The 15,120-nt window shown below is 42.3% G+C and overlaps 1 protein-coding gene across 2 annotated transcripts in view; it reads right to left on the bottom strand.

Annotated features, from left to right (window-relative positions):
* Positions 1-973, bottom strand: part of CYYR1 (cysteine and tyrosine rich 1) — a 64,364-nt gene extending 63,391 nt beyond the window's left edge. Inside the window, exon 1 of one of the 2 annotated variants that reach the window (XM_054056199.1) lies at positions 813-973. In XM_054056199.1, coding sequence (XP_053912174.1) covers positions 813-885 — 73 coding nt within the window. In that variant the 5' untranslated portion in view covers positions 886-973. The remainder of the gene's footprint in view (positions 1-812) is intronic. The other variant, XM_054056200.1, reaches the window with a different exon arrangement.
* Positions 974-15,120: the final 14,147 nt, after the last annotated feature.

The following is a 15,120-nucleotide window of genomic DNA, read 5'->3' as shown; positions in this document are numbered from 1 at the left end:
ACTGTTTCCCTTGCAAGACTCCCCATGCCAGTGGCTCCAGTCATTCCCACTGTTGCCCATTTTTGGCAGGAGTGCTTGTATCTCTGACTGTGCCTCTAATGTGCCCGCCAAGCACAGCTACTCGACAAGAACCAAGTGCAGCAGTGGTCTGTGGCTGCATTCCTACTTGCTCACCAAAGCTGGGGGTACCCAGGGGTGCCCCAACGATGCCCAGGGGCACGGGGCCAGGACACCTCATAGCACCTCTCCCAAAGAGAGCACAATTAGCCTTCCCATAGCCCAACAGGGACTTGCACACAGAGCAACCTGCCCAGGAAAGATCCGCTGGGACAACTAGGAGAGCCCCTTCCAAGTCTGGGACACCCTAGAGAGCCTCTTGAAGTTTGGGACACCCCACAGAGTCTCTTCCAAGTCCGGGACACCCCAGAGAACCTCGTCCAAGTTTGGGACACCCCAGCGAGCCTCTTTCAAGTGTGGAGCACCCAGAGGGCCTCTTCCAGGTCCAGGATACCAGGAGAGCCTCTTCCAAGATTCAGACACCTCAGAGAGCCTCTTCCAAGTGTGGAACACCCAGAGAGCCTCTTAGAAGTCTGGATCACCCCAGAGAACCTCTTCCAAGTTTGGGACACCCCGGAGAGACTCTTCCAGGTCTAGGATACCTGGAGAGCCTTTTCCAAGTCTGGGACACCCCGAGAGCCTCTCCCAAGGTTTTGCTGAGCCAGTGGACTAGCGACCCCCGTGCTGCTGCCAGTTCGATCCCCCCCAAGGCACAGCCCCGCGGCCCCCCGCCCCCCTCCCCCGGCCCCGCTGACCTGCGAGGAGCAGGAGGAAGAGGAGGGCGGCGGGGAGCAGCCTCCCCGCGGCCGGGCGCCCCGCCGGCTCCATGCCGGGCCACGGGAGCCGCACTCCCGGGATGCCCGTGGCGCTTCCCCGCCTCCCGGCGCCTTTGTCCGCCCGGGGACCGGCCAGGGGGCGTGGGGAGCGGCGCCGCCTGCCTCCCGCGGCCCGGGGGGAGCCGCGGCTGGTGAATCGGGGCGGCGAGTCCCGGCGGCTCCCAGACTGGCTGCCCGGGGCTCCAGCCGCAGCCTCGCCGTGCCCAGGGATGGGACCCCCGCAATCGAGCTTCTCTGCCAGGCGAGAAGCTATCACAATAAGTGACGCTATCACAAAAATAAGTATACGATCACAAAAAGTGGGATGTCTTTGATTTAAGCTAAAGCAGAGTTTCATCTAAGTAATTGTGACCTTTGAAAGTTAGACAGAACTTCCCTCTGTCAGTGTGTTTTCTTTCTCTCATAGCATGTTTTCTTTCAGGCTGTTTTTTTCCAGACACTGTTCATCGTTTGGAGATGATAATGTCCTGTGTTCAGTCTGTGTCTCTTCTGCAGTCCCCTCTGTTTGCAGCCTTTCTCCCTGGTCAGGCAGAGCTGGAGCCAGCTCCAAATCAGCAACGGATTAGTCTGCTGTGAAGTTCATTATATCATAGAATCACCAGGTTGGAAAAGACTTCTTGGATCATCGAGTCCAACCATTCCTCTCTGCCACTAAACCATGCCCCTGAGCATCTAGTCTACCCATCTTTTAAACACCTCCAGGGATGGTGACTCAACCCCCTCCCTGGGCAGCCTCTGCCAGTGCCCAATAACCCTTTATGTGAAATATTTTTTTCCAATCTCCAGTCTGAACCTCCCCTGGTGCGGCTTGAGGCTGTTCCCCCTTGTCCTGTCCCCTGTCACTTGGGAGAAAAGGCCAGCACCTTCCTCTCTACAACCTCCTTTCAGGTAGTTGTGGAGAGCAATAAGGTCTCCCCTCAGCCTCTTCTTCTCCAGGCTAAACAACCCCAGTTCTCTCAGCCGCTCCTCATAAGACTTGTTCTCCAGCCCCTTCACCAGCTCTGTTCTCTTCTCTGGACACGCTCCAGAACCTCAACATCCTACTTGTAGCGAAGGACCCAGAACTTAACACAGTATTCGAGGTGCAGCCTCACCAGTGCCAAGTACAGGGGCAGAATCATTTCCCTGGACCTGCTGGCCACGCCGTTTCTGATACAAACCAAGATGCCATTGGCCTTCTTGGCCACCTGGGCACCTTGCTGGCTCATGTCCAATTGTCTGTCAATCAACACCCCCAGGTCCTTCTCCTCCAGTGTTTGGAAAGTAATAGAATATGCATAAGATTTCTGGGAGAATTTATCCATATGCATGTAAGTGAGAAATCCATGCTATCCCGGCTCTTGTCTTGCTGCCCACGATGGAAGGAGATTGCTCCCACATGTTGCCCAGGCCTGATAAAGGATACTTGCTTTCTAAAACTCCAAAACGAGTCTTAGAGAGCTTTATTTGCTAGCGTTTTTGGCATCATCTGTGCTGCCCAGTAGTAAAGATTCCTGGGCTGCATCAAAAGAAATGTAGCCAGCGGGTCGAGAGATGTGATTCTCCCCCTCTGCTCTGGAGAGATCACACCTGGAATGCTGCGTCCAGCTCTGGAGTCCTCAGCAGAGGAGGGAAATGGACCACTGGAGCAAGTCCAGAGGAGGGCCACAAAAATGATCAAAGACCTGGAGCACCTCTCCTGTGAAGAGAGGCTGAGAGAGTTGGGGTTGTTCCGCTTGGAGAAGAGAAGACTCCAAGCTTGGAGACCTTATTCCAGCTTTTCAATATTTAAAGGGGACCTATGCGAAAGATGGAGAAAAACTTTTTAGCAGTGTCTGTAGCATCAGAACAAGGGGCAATGGTTTCAAACTAAGAGAAGAGATTTAGACTACATAGTCAGAAGATTTTTTTTTTCACTGAGGGTGGTGAAGCACAGGAACAAGTTGCCCAGAGGGGTGGTAGATGCCCCATCTCTGGAAGCATTCAAGGTCAGGTTGGATGGGGCTCTACTGATCTACTTGAAGATGTCCCTGCTCACTGCAGGGAGGGTGGACTAGATGACCTGTAAAGGTTCCTTTCAACCCAAGCCATTCTATGATTCTATGATTTTCCATGGCCAGGCCAGAACCATACTTGGACTGAAGTTTAGACTGTTTAAATGCTCTCATAATTAACCTTGTGCAAGAATTCCCACACACAGGGCCCAGAGGCTAGAATACTTCTCCTTGGTCTCACAAAACAAAAAGGGTTAGCTCTGACTTCACATGAGGAGTTGCAGGTTGAGGAATGCCCTTTGGAAGGCTGAAGTATGCACGCAAAAATGAGAAACATCCACAGGTGTTTCTGCTCATAAAGGGCTTCCTGCTGCTGGCAGCTGAGAGGGGAAGGCTGACGCAGAAAAGTGTACAATTAAATGTTTTTTAAAGGATTTAGCTATTCTACACTGACAACAACAACAAGAAACCCCCTGAACCACCATGCCAAATCACATGAGAGCCAGTTGTTTTATCAACGCACAGCTGAGTGTTTTTTTCACATATAGGCCAGAACCTGACCCTCAGCAAAGAAAAACAGCTTCTTGTGTTTTTAACTAATGCTGCAGTGTGTATCCCTTAGTTTATGCAACAGCCTGAATTAAATGTATCAGAGGTAATTTCAGTTATATGTCATCTGCTGAGAGTAGAACTTGGACCAGGTGAGTAACTTAATTTCAAAGAAATTGCATCTGCTCCCTGTGTCTTCATCTGGTCATAGACCACAGTTTGCCCCTGAACAAATCCCTGAAAAAATAATATGGTTTTGTCAATAGATAGCATGGATAACAAAGGAAAAGAATTTACCAGATAATGGAAACTCAAATATTGTAGGTGAATCCCAGAAACTCTGACATCTCCAGGTTTTTAATTTTAATTAATCACACTGAATCACCAGGCCAGACTGTCTTAGAAAAAGACAGCTGGTATTTACTTTTTAGGTATTTATTTTCTGTTCTTCCGCTTTTGTTCCCTTGCAGTCCCCTCCCCTTCAGAGCTCTCTCAGCAAGTCACGTTTCAGTATTTCCCAAAAATGCCTGGTAAAATTGCCCTGTAGTTGTAAGCCAGGGTAGCACATATGACCTCAGTACTGACTTGCACATAACAAGCTTCTGGACCTTCTCTAACTGTTAGTTTTTACTGTTAGCAGGGGACAAGTCCTTTGAACGTCTCTAACAGTCCCAACCCTAATAATTACTTCCCAAATACTGTCCTTTGGACAAATGATTGAAAGGTCCATCTACCAGAGAGAAATATCTCTGTTCTCTCACCACTGCTCCTAGCATCAGGGAGGGCATTTGTAGAAGGCTGAGAAAAGCGAAAACAATGTCAGAGTGGCATCGTCTGGTGGTGCCGGGGTGAGGTGGGGGCCTCCAGGGACCAAAAGCTATTTCTTGTTCTTGGAATGAGACTTCAAAGGAAAACTGCTTCATAGAAAAGAACAGAAAAAAGATTACCGCTAAGGTTCAAGCCACAACAGTACTTTAAGGAAAACTCTGTGTCAGCAGCACATGATGGCAAAATCATATCTTATCAGAAATGTTTTTTTAAAGATGGATTTGAAAAGCATGCAGGATGATAAAATTATGTTAAGTGTACAAGTGCTAATCCTCAGGCACAGTTCAAGGAGAAAATCCCACTCCTGGTACACTGGTGTTTTGAAACTCACTTATAATGAGACATCTCTGTCTCCAGAAGCTTAATTAGCAGTTTAGAAACAGTAATTACCACACATAGAGCACTAGAGGAAACTTAATAGAGAAAAAGGCGTGTCTTTAGGACACGCATTTAAACTTCTTTACCTCTAGACTACCTCTAGAGAAATCACTTCAAAACAATTAACAGGATATCTTGTCTACATACCAAAGATGTCTCTTGTTGAACTCCAGTTGCTAAGTGGTTGAATGTGAGCAATGATAAGTCTTCTATGTGTTTTCAAGCATATAACTAACGAACCAACCTTAGAGCACCTCCTAAAGAGCCTCGACAGCAGGGAAACTGTTGAATTGGGCAAAGCACTGGTTCTGGAAAGAGAGAAGACTGGGAAAGTATCTTTTCATCTCTACCCCATGTTATCCTTTGATGACACTGAGGGCTAGTCTCATCTTCGGAGTGTTAGCTACCTCTGAGTACCACCTTCTCCTCCTGGCTCTGCCAGATTCGGGTGCCGTGGTTCTCAGGACTGGTGGCTGTATCTGCTCTGGTACCTGGGGGAAATGTGAATCTCACCCTTATTTTCCTATAGGTTCCTGATGTCAGTGTCCAGCAGTAGAGAGTAAAACAGATACACTGTACTACAGACGGCAAATACAATTTCATTGTACATTTCAGTTAGTAACTTATCTTTTTCCTCCAGTATGAAAGAACAACCAACATTAGCTGACAGAGAGCATACTCCAGCTTCTGTTGGAGTTAATGGAAGGCTTCCCAACAACTCCACTCTTAGGTGGGCTGGGGTTTTAATTCCTGATTCCCTCCCATCTCCCTTTACTTATCTCATCATTAGTCAAAAAGACTTAAGCTTTTCTCCTCCTTTAAATGGAAATCTTTTTGCACTTCTAATAGGTTTCATTGCCACTTTGGGATGCTCTTTCAGCTAAATCTTTTACTGAGGATGGCCTGAATACTAAATGAAATATTTAAAATGGATTTTCAATATCAAACTCTGTCCGTCTTTGACAGAGTGCCATGTCTTTTCCTGACTGCTCCATTAGCACATGTTAAATCTATTGTAGTATTGCCATAGGGTTACAAGTACACCATTAATGGCTATAACACAGAAAAATGCATACTTGCTTTCTTTTTCAGTAATGTTGCCGTATGATTACTTTGCTACAAGCCACTTTATTATCTCCTTTGGGGTTTCTGATTTCTGCCAGTATCTTTGACACTGAAGAATTTATCACAGAGCTGCTAGAAGGCCACGAGACAGTCTTGTTCTCTGCACAGTGTGCTGGTCTCTATCACATAAGGCATGTACTCAGCGCTCCTGCCTGTTGACAAATAAAGATCACAAAAAACATAATGCAGGAATGCCATTATTCTTAGGCAGCAAACAACATACTTTGTGGCCACTTCAGTTGTATCTACTATGTTAAAGTGGATATAATTTCCGCAGTATAGTGGTTATATTCTACAGAACACAATAATTCTACAGGTAGAAATGTAGAAATACATTATTTTGTAACCTTGTGTAAAAGCTAGTGAAATCTTTGCCTGTATTTTGCCTACAGAAAAGCTGGAGGCAGCAGAGAAGATAGGTGGATGTTTTAATTATTTCCAAGTTAGAAATTTCCCTGTTAATACCATCTTCATGTATGTACCTACAGGAAGGAAAACAGTCCAACACCTTTGGCATTACTTCTCTTAAGAGCAAGGATTGTTTCAAAACCATTGTATCCTTTCTGGTAGAGCACCAGACAGTGATTTATAAACTCATGCTGACAGGAGGCATCTGCTGAGAGGCTGAATTTCATTCAGACTTCATAAATGCTATTTAAAAATACAGGCACTCATGTGCTTTATTGGTTTCCTTAGTGAAACATTTATTTAATAAACTAATCAGTAGTGCTTGGTGAAGCTTAGCAAACAGTAACAACATCTGGGGAAAATTCACTAACCACAGCAGTCTTGGGTTTAGGCATTTCTGTTTGTTTTCTCTTCCAAACCCCCTCCCTCCTAAACAATGTTTTTTTTCTTTTCATAATCCAGTATAAGAGTTCAGAATCTGAGAAATGAAATAGTTGTTCTTAAATGTCTATATTGCTTTTGAGAGTGTATGATTTGACAGGATCAAAATCAGAAACATAAAAATCGTCCAAACTAGATTTTTATTTCCTTTAAAAACTCATCTATGACATAAAATCAGTGGTTGAAGCGAGTTAACTAGCAGAGTAAAATGTACTAGGAAAGCTACCTTATCATCTGACTAGTAATCCTCTAATTTTGTTTTCTTTTAATTGGAGAAAATTTCAGGAGGATTATTTTGCAGATTTTATCCTGCACGTGGTTCTAGTGGACAATGGTATGTTTTCAAGAACAACATCCTTTTTTAGAATGACAGTTAGTGAGGAAGGTATCTGAGGAAAAGAGCAACAAGCTGGAGATTACCAAGCTAAAATGTAGTACAGTTGTCTTGGCTACTGTTATTTTTCATGTTCCTTCTACAGAGCATGTTAAACCATCAGCCAAACCTTCAATCACATTTGGAAAGCATTGAGATAGTACGGAGAGCTCAGTACCAAATTATCTCAGTGCCAGGAAAAGTGATATACCCTAGAAAGCAGTAAATCCCCATAGTTCATCAGGGGCTGTTACCAGTAGCCAAGATTTAGCATTATTCTAATACTTAGTTTTGTGACTTACGAAAAATCCAGCAGCCCAGGATTCAGGGAACCATGAGTATGACTTAGAGCTTTCTCTCAAGTTGATTCAGGGATGCTACACCTAAGAATTTTGCCTGGAATTTTTAAATTATATGAAATGCTTGTGGAAAATAGTTAGAAATTACTAAGTATCATCTTCTCTTTAATAAAGTTGATTGTTTACAAATATTACTGTCCTGTAAACTTTATAGGAAGCATTGGCCTCTGTCTCATTCAATGCGAACAAAGCAAGACCTCTGAAGACATGGCAGAGGCTATCACTAAAGAATTATCTACAAGAAGCAGATGAATACCTGCACTTAAGAAAATTGACCTCAATGAACTTCAATTTTTTGCTCCAAACAGAATGCTTTTCCAGTTTTAAACAGAATCATTCAGAGCACAGTCACAATGCCTCTATCATTCAGTTCTGTGGGACTTTAAAAGCTCATGCTGGGGATAGGTAAATGAAAGATTCATTGGATCAGCAGGGTGAAGGATGCTTTAGAATCCGAAGAACAGCTCTGTCTAGTGTGGTACATTTGCAAAGTCTGCTGTTTCTTATGTTTTCCCAACATATCATGTATTATCTCAGTTTATCTTTGCTATTTAGCACCTATGATAACAGCAGGATGAAGGGGTGGTAAGAAGATCTCTGAGTTTGGGGATATTTCCTCCCTTATACGAAGGACCTGCTGAAATTATTTTCCCTAAAAAATGTACAGTGCAAACAGCCAAATGTCACCTTTTCCTGTAGCATCCGGCACATTGGGTGAGTACCCTAATGTTCACTTTTCAGTGTCCATTGTAATTACTGATGCTCAACTGGTATTTGTGACCTTCAGAGAACTTTGTGAAAATATGTCTCTAAATTTACTTTCCTTCTTTGTTAAACAGATCTATATAGGGAAGCGTTTTATAGAAACAAACATCAGACTATAGATTATTCATTTCAGTCTGCTGGCAAACTGGGTTGCAAATTCATACGCTTATTTACTTGAATAAAGACGCAATAGCAAGTAGCAGAAACCAGCTAGGACTGGTGGCAAGTGAAGAGGAGTACTCTGGGTAGGAACTGTAGCTTGTTGTATTTAGGAGGGAGGAAATAGTTATTCTGCTGATCTTTAAGTCCCTGGCCTACAGTTATAAGGGTTGAAACACACAGTGCAATGTTCCTACCTATTTGGTTGGCAAAGATAGTCATTTGCTATTTTTAAAAGGCCACAGTTTGTATTATGTGCTTTTAATCCTCATGGTTGCAACAAAATACATGTGGCTCTCTTGCTGTTGCAAACATTGCATAACTTGACAGGAACAATTTCGTTGGAGAAAGCTTGAGTTTTCCTCTTGAAGCCTAAGGCAATATAGGCATTGCTAGTCTGAAAGGACTGCAGTCTGACATGCTGCTCATGGAAATGGTGGCAGAACCGTGCTAGCCCAGCAGACACTCTATGCTGCTGGGCCTTGGTTATTCCCATCAGTTTCCTATTCCATGGATTGAAACAGGAGAGTGGTATTTGAGAACGTTGTTTTATTTAGTTCTCACACAAGAAAGAAGCCAGTCCCTGTTAGCTGGAGTCAGCACCTTGTCTTTCAGAATTCTACTGGCCCATGTGTATACACTCAAAATTCTTACATAAATTGTTAAGGTGAACAGCCATAGCAGATGAGGAGTCGGCAAGATGGGGAAAAGAAAGAAACCCGACTACCATAATCACAATCCTGCTGATATGAAAGGACTCAAAGTTATATGTCTGAAGGCAGCCACTGTCACTAGCTTCAGTATTTGAATTACTGTAAAAATGCAGTTGTTCTTCTTTGAACAGCTTTAAGATATGGAAGAAAATAATTGGCTATTTCTCTGTCTTATATAAGGATGCTTTCAGAAGTGGCAACGTGCTTTCATTGAAAAACAAAAACAACATGTTCTGAACTTCTCAGTTAAAGATGACAAATGCTTTGGAGCAGGGTAGAACTCATTCAAGTTGGAGGCACAGATAAGGGTCAAGACATCACCATCTATATTCAGCAACGTTCCTAATCATCATGGCTAGTGGCACTGGAATTTCTATTCAGACTGTACGCTCATTAGCACCTTGGCAGCTTGCTAGTTCATCAGAACTGGCAATAGAAACAAGTGATTTGTATTAATAAACTGTGGGAAAAAAACCACATCCTCACAATTACTAGATGTTTCTCAGCTTCCCAAAAAACTCAGCTGAACAACTTGTGTGTCCTATTTTAAATGCTTTATACAAATGTTCTTTGTATCGATCCACATGAAGTAGAGGAAATTAGAATAAAAATATTGTCAGTATTCTTGCAGTGGGTTTCTGCTTTCTGGTCTGTAAGGAAATAAGGTAGAGAGGCTACATGGCTTTCTAATCCACTATGAGAGGTCAGTGGCAGAAGCAAGGTTTGAATCTAAATGATCCTGAGCTGCTCCTTCAAGTTCGGCTGTGAATGATATCCCGAATACAAGACTAGAAATATTAGAAAAACTGGTTTTAAAAACAGGTTCTGGTGGAAAAGTTAAAACAAAACCATACCATCACACTCTGGTCACACACATAAAAGAAAAAAAAGCTGCTTCAAGAACTACAGCTTTGCTCTGTCTTAAAATAGGGAGATTTTATAGCCCCATATAAAAACTATAAACATATTGCTCTTTTTTCCCAGTAATGCACTAAATGCATGCATATGTGCATATATATATATATTCTGTGTATGTATATGTGATTTATTTTACATTCATACATGCACACAGATACATATATATTTGCATATGTTTTTATAGAAATAGACAATGAGCCTGTGTTCTGATAAACGAGCATACAGAAAACCCCAGCCATTTGGAGTTGTAGCGATGATGGAGGAAGGAAACTGAAGTGCAGTGCAGAATTCGTACATATCATCTGTATTAAAGCAGAAGAGTGGAAGGATATTTCAGAAAGAGGACAAGGACAGCCTAATGCTATCCTCTTCATGTTATTGTTATTCTGTTAGGTAGATGGTGGGTAACCCCGAGACGTAACCCTCACTTCCAATCCTCACAAGCCTTTCAGTAGTAACAGAGTACATGAGCTGCACAAGATGCTCGTCATGAAGAAAGTCTAGGAGGCAATGTTCATAGGAGTCACTGGATTAAAAGAAGGAAACAGCAGTTGTCAATGACTCTCCTCATGGTCTTCTGTGGTGGCAGTCTGTTTTGGCCCTTATGTGTGACAGCCACAGGCTTCATCCTCAAACCCTGAGAACTGACAGTCTCTAAGTCCTAGGGCTACAGACAGAGAAAAAAGACAGAAGTAAGTGCCAATGATTAATAAATGGAAGATTAAAGCTCGTCTTTCTGAGAAGTGCCCCAAAGACACCTCACAATAATTTCTGCCATAAGAAGATCTTACTGGAATCAAGGACCTGTTAAATAAAATATACCATTAATAACAACACGTCTAACAAGTGGCAAATGCACCTTCTTTATTCTTCCCAGACATTTGAGTATTTAGAGGTCCTGATCTCTCCTACAGAGATCAAGGCTCAGGGGCTTTTGTGTAAGGAATAATTTTTGAGGAGGAAAACATTTTCTAGAGATTTCATGGCCAGCTACCGTAACAGTTCAGGTGATCCATTTTCAATGGCCCACTTTGCACGGTATGCCTTAACTTTGGGGGTGAAACGTTTTCAATCTCTTAACATTTTTTTAAGATTTTTTCTTTCGAATTAGGAGACAGCTTGTATGCAATGTCACCCTTGTGAGCAGCACAACAGCTGTTAATTGTACTCTGCAGAGCTAATCATGTGGTGACACAAGATGTGGAACTGAAAAGCAAGGGGCTGGAACACCACAGGCATATAATCATAAGGAGGGGGGGAGTGTTATAATCAAGCCATATACATTCTGCTTTGAAAATGAAAAAAATATCCTTTCAGAGTGATGAAAGACTTGGTAAAATGGATTGTAGGAGTTAAGCCAAGAGATTACTAATGTAATCAGAAGAGAAGGCATCTCCACGTACATTCAGATTTACCTCCATCTACCCAGAATGATTTTGTTACAATGGATCACACAATGGATTACTGAGTATACAGTTAGTAACTATTTTTTATAAAGGTGAGGAAAAAAGTGAGGTCTTTCCTTCTGTATTAATCCACATGCACTGGATGCAGCAGGGGCAATGCTTTATTAAATACTTCAGCCCTCACCCATAGGGACATCTTTCTGAAGATCCCATTTAGACACCAGAATAGGTCAGTTTGTGAAAACTGTTGCAGCACAAGACTTTGTCCTCACCATGTCATGAAAGTAACATGCTGTGCAGACTTATTTAGGGTCACAGGAAGGTGAGTGATGGAGGAGGAAAGGACATCGGGTAACTCTATATCCATCTATTGATGCTAGATGGCTAAAAATCTGTTGGAAAATTGTGTCTCTACAGCTCTTGAGTGCCTAGCTTGTTCATGTGCCAGATTTGATAGGTATTGGATTTTACTATAAGCATATAGCATAATGGCATGAGGTTTAACAAGACCAAATGCTGGGTCCTGCACTTGGGGCACAACAACCCTATGCAGTGCTACAGACTGGGGGAAGAGTGGCTGGAGAGCTGCACGGAAGAGAAGGACCTGGGGCTGCTGGTTGACAGCCGGCTGAACATGAGCCAGCAGTGTGCCCAGGTGGCCAAGAAGGCCAACGGCATCTTGGCTTGTATCAGAAATGGGGTCACCAGCAGGTCCAGGGAGGTTATTCTCCCTCTGTACTCGGCACTGGTGAGACCGCACCTCGAATACTGTGTTCAGTTCTGGACCCCTCACCACAAGTAGGATGTTGAGGCTCTGGAGCGTGTCCAGAGAAGGGCAACGAAGCTGGTAAAGGGGCTGGAGAACAAGTCTTATGAGGAGCAGCTGAGAGAGCTGGGGTTGTTTAGCCTGGAGAAGAGGAGGCCGAGGGGAGACCTTATTACTCTCTACAACTACCTAAAAGGAGGTTGTGGAGAGGAGGGAGCTGGCCTCTTCTCCCAAGTGACAGGGGACAGGACAAGAGGGAATGGCCTGAAGCTCCGCCAGGGGAGGTTCAGGTTGGATATCAGAAAAAAATTCTTCACAGAAAGAGTCATTGGGCACTGGAACAGGCTGCCCAGGGAGGTGGTCGAGTCACCTTCCCTGGAGGTGTTTAAGGAACGGGTGGATGAAGTGCTGAGGGACATGGTTTAGGGAGTGTTAGGAATGGTTGGACTCAATGATCCAGTGGGTCCTTTCCAACCTGGTGATTCTGTGATTCTGTGATATCAATGCAATAATGCAATTCACTTACCAGAGAGCTGCCTAGACTCTAGGCAGCTGTACTAGCTTGAAGAAATTCCCATGAAAACCGGTGGCATTATGTCAATATGCACAGCTATAACTGAGCTCAGTCCTGCAGACACCTTACACCACAACTTCCTCTGGAAGAAGCCACCTTGTTATGCACCCATGATCCCATTCTGCTCCTGATTCTTGTTCTTCTCTCGTCCTGGCTTGGAAATCAGTGGGATTGCCTGGTGAGGAGGACTGGGAAACTGCTCTGAGTTAACACTTTCTTCCTGTTTTTTAGAAAACTTTTCTGGCTGAATGGTTTTCTAAGAACAAAATTGGGCCAGATGTCTATGTAAGGCACAACATATATAATGACCATATCCTTATCCATTTCCTTTGTTCCGTCAGGAGTCCTTGTCTGTCTAAGATGCCAGCCTTCTACAATGTATTCATTATTACTCTTCCTGTTGGACATTCCTGTGATAAAGCACAAGTTTAAAATTCCATTCACCTGTTTATGGTGATCAGAGATAATTATTGTAGCTGGCTGATGACCAATGAGGGTCACTTCAGGGAAATCACTTGGAAAACTGAAGCTATGAAAAGTCATTTTTAATCAATTCCTCTCTTGAAAATCTTCTCCAAAGGTCTTGCACTTTTGGTTGTATATTCAGCTAGTACTGTAACAATGATTTAAAAAAAAAAAAGAAAGCAGTAATGAATACAAGTAATCTGGAAGATGTTTCACAGCCCATGCCCAAGTTTACATATCATTAGTTACAATAAAATGATTGTCAATGAAAATTAGGATTTGCAGACAGTTATCATGCAATGATTGATATTTTCTTTATTCAGAACAGAAAATATTTCTATCTATGAAATAAAGTTAATGTGTTAATTATAACCACTGTGTTACACCAGCTGGTCACAGGTAGTTTTATTAAAACATTAAAACATAAGATGGCACATATAATACATGTGTTCATAACCATAACTCTAAAAAGAAATACTGTTTTGGCTTCCTAAAGGCAATACTATTGGTCAACAGTGTCTATGTCCATATGACAAGCAGTCAAGGAGTGACCTCTTCAGGAAACCAAGAAATTCTAATTCCTGTTTGACAGAGATTTCCTCACAGGGCATGGTGGCACCTGGGATAATAAAAAAAAAAAAACAACAGTGGAAAATGCCCATAAAAAAAAGCAACGTTCTCGAGGATTAGGTAAATCCTGCTTTAGCTTTAAGATTTTTTAAAAACCTTTTAAATTCATGAAAGATATTTGAAACATGCTATTTATGTTTGGAATTCATGACAAGAGCCTCTGTGGTTGTAAATGGCTGCAGAGCGACTGAAATCTGAGCAGTTAGACCAAACACAACAAATGAGGATCTGGCTCATGATGTTTATGCACAAAGCTTGTGGAAGGTACAAACTACAGGAAAACATAAATGCAAACTCATAAACTAGGAGGAGTGCACCAGAGCTTCAAATCCCAATTACTTTTTGGAAGGCATAATGAGAAATAGAAAGAGTAACAGGAACAGAAGGTTGAAAGCTAAAAATGAGTGTTATTCTCAGCAGTGGCAAGGATTTCCTTTGTGAGATCCATAACCTTTATATTCTTTGTTTAACAAACCATAAATTAAATTGGAAATAACAGCTACCCACAGAGTGCTTAGTTCACTATAATTTTGTGAGATACATTGAAAACCATCAACAAAATCTACACTAGAAAGGGAATTACATCTTGTGGTTCAAATCCTCCAGGTATAATAAATCAATAAGTAATACATTTAAATGTATAATGTTTTTTGCGTTGTCAGCATGGCAGTAAAAGAAAGGAAGACTTTTTTGATAACACAAAGATTGTTGATGAACTTGTACTGTAGTAAGAAACATCATAACCAAAATTCACAGAAGAGAAGTCTTGATCTCTTGCCAACAGACAATGTAAAAACAAGGCTTTTAAAACTTCTTTTGTTGCTTTCTCCATTATTATACCAGGATAAAAGAAGTCTTTACTAATATACTGTGTAAGTGACTGTATAGTTCACGGCAGCATCCACATTGGAAGGCTGGAACGTAGCTGAAAATATCCAAGGCCATTTGTTATTTGGCAGAAGAAAGAGAATCAACATCATCCACATTTTCCAGAACAGAGGTCATTTTACAGATTTTAATGGGCTTGGATTTTAAAGGTCTATTTCCTACAAAAGCTGCCATTCTCTCTGCTGAGTAAAAAAAAACCAAAAACATTACTTTGAGCCCAAGGATTCCTGCTCAGTCTTTTCTTCAAATTCTACAACAAAAACCACCAGCACCATCCCCATAGCTTCAAAAATGCTTCTCGCCCAAATTCTGCATTCCACAAAAACCCTTAAAAAAATCCTTGTAAAAATGCAGTTCATTAAGCTCAGAGAGAGCAATATTAAAAATCTACAATGGTATTTTACTTGTCTGTCAAAAATAACTGCTTTTCTTCCTTCTGACAGTGAATGACTTGTCCAATTGTTGTATGCCATTTACAGGTATCAAGGATATTACAAATCTGGGCATTC

This window comes from Cuculus canorus, chromosome 1 (assembly GCF_017976375.1).
Source record: "Cuculus canorus isolate bCucCan1 chromosome 1, bCucCan1.pri, whole genome shotgun sequence".
NCBI classification, from domain to species: Eukaryota; Metazoa; Chordata; class Aves; order Cuculiformes; family Cuculidae; genus Cuculus; species Cuculus canorus.
Note: the sequence above shows the minus strand (reverse complement) of the source record. Positions and strands in the feature narration are given on the sequence as shown.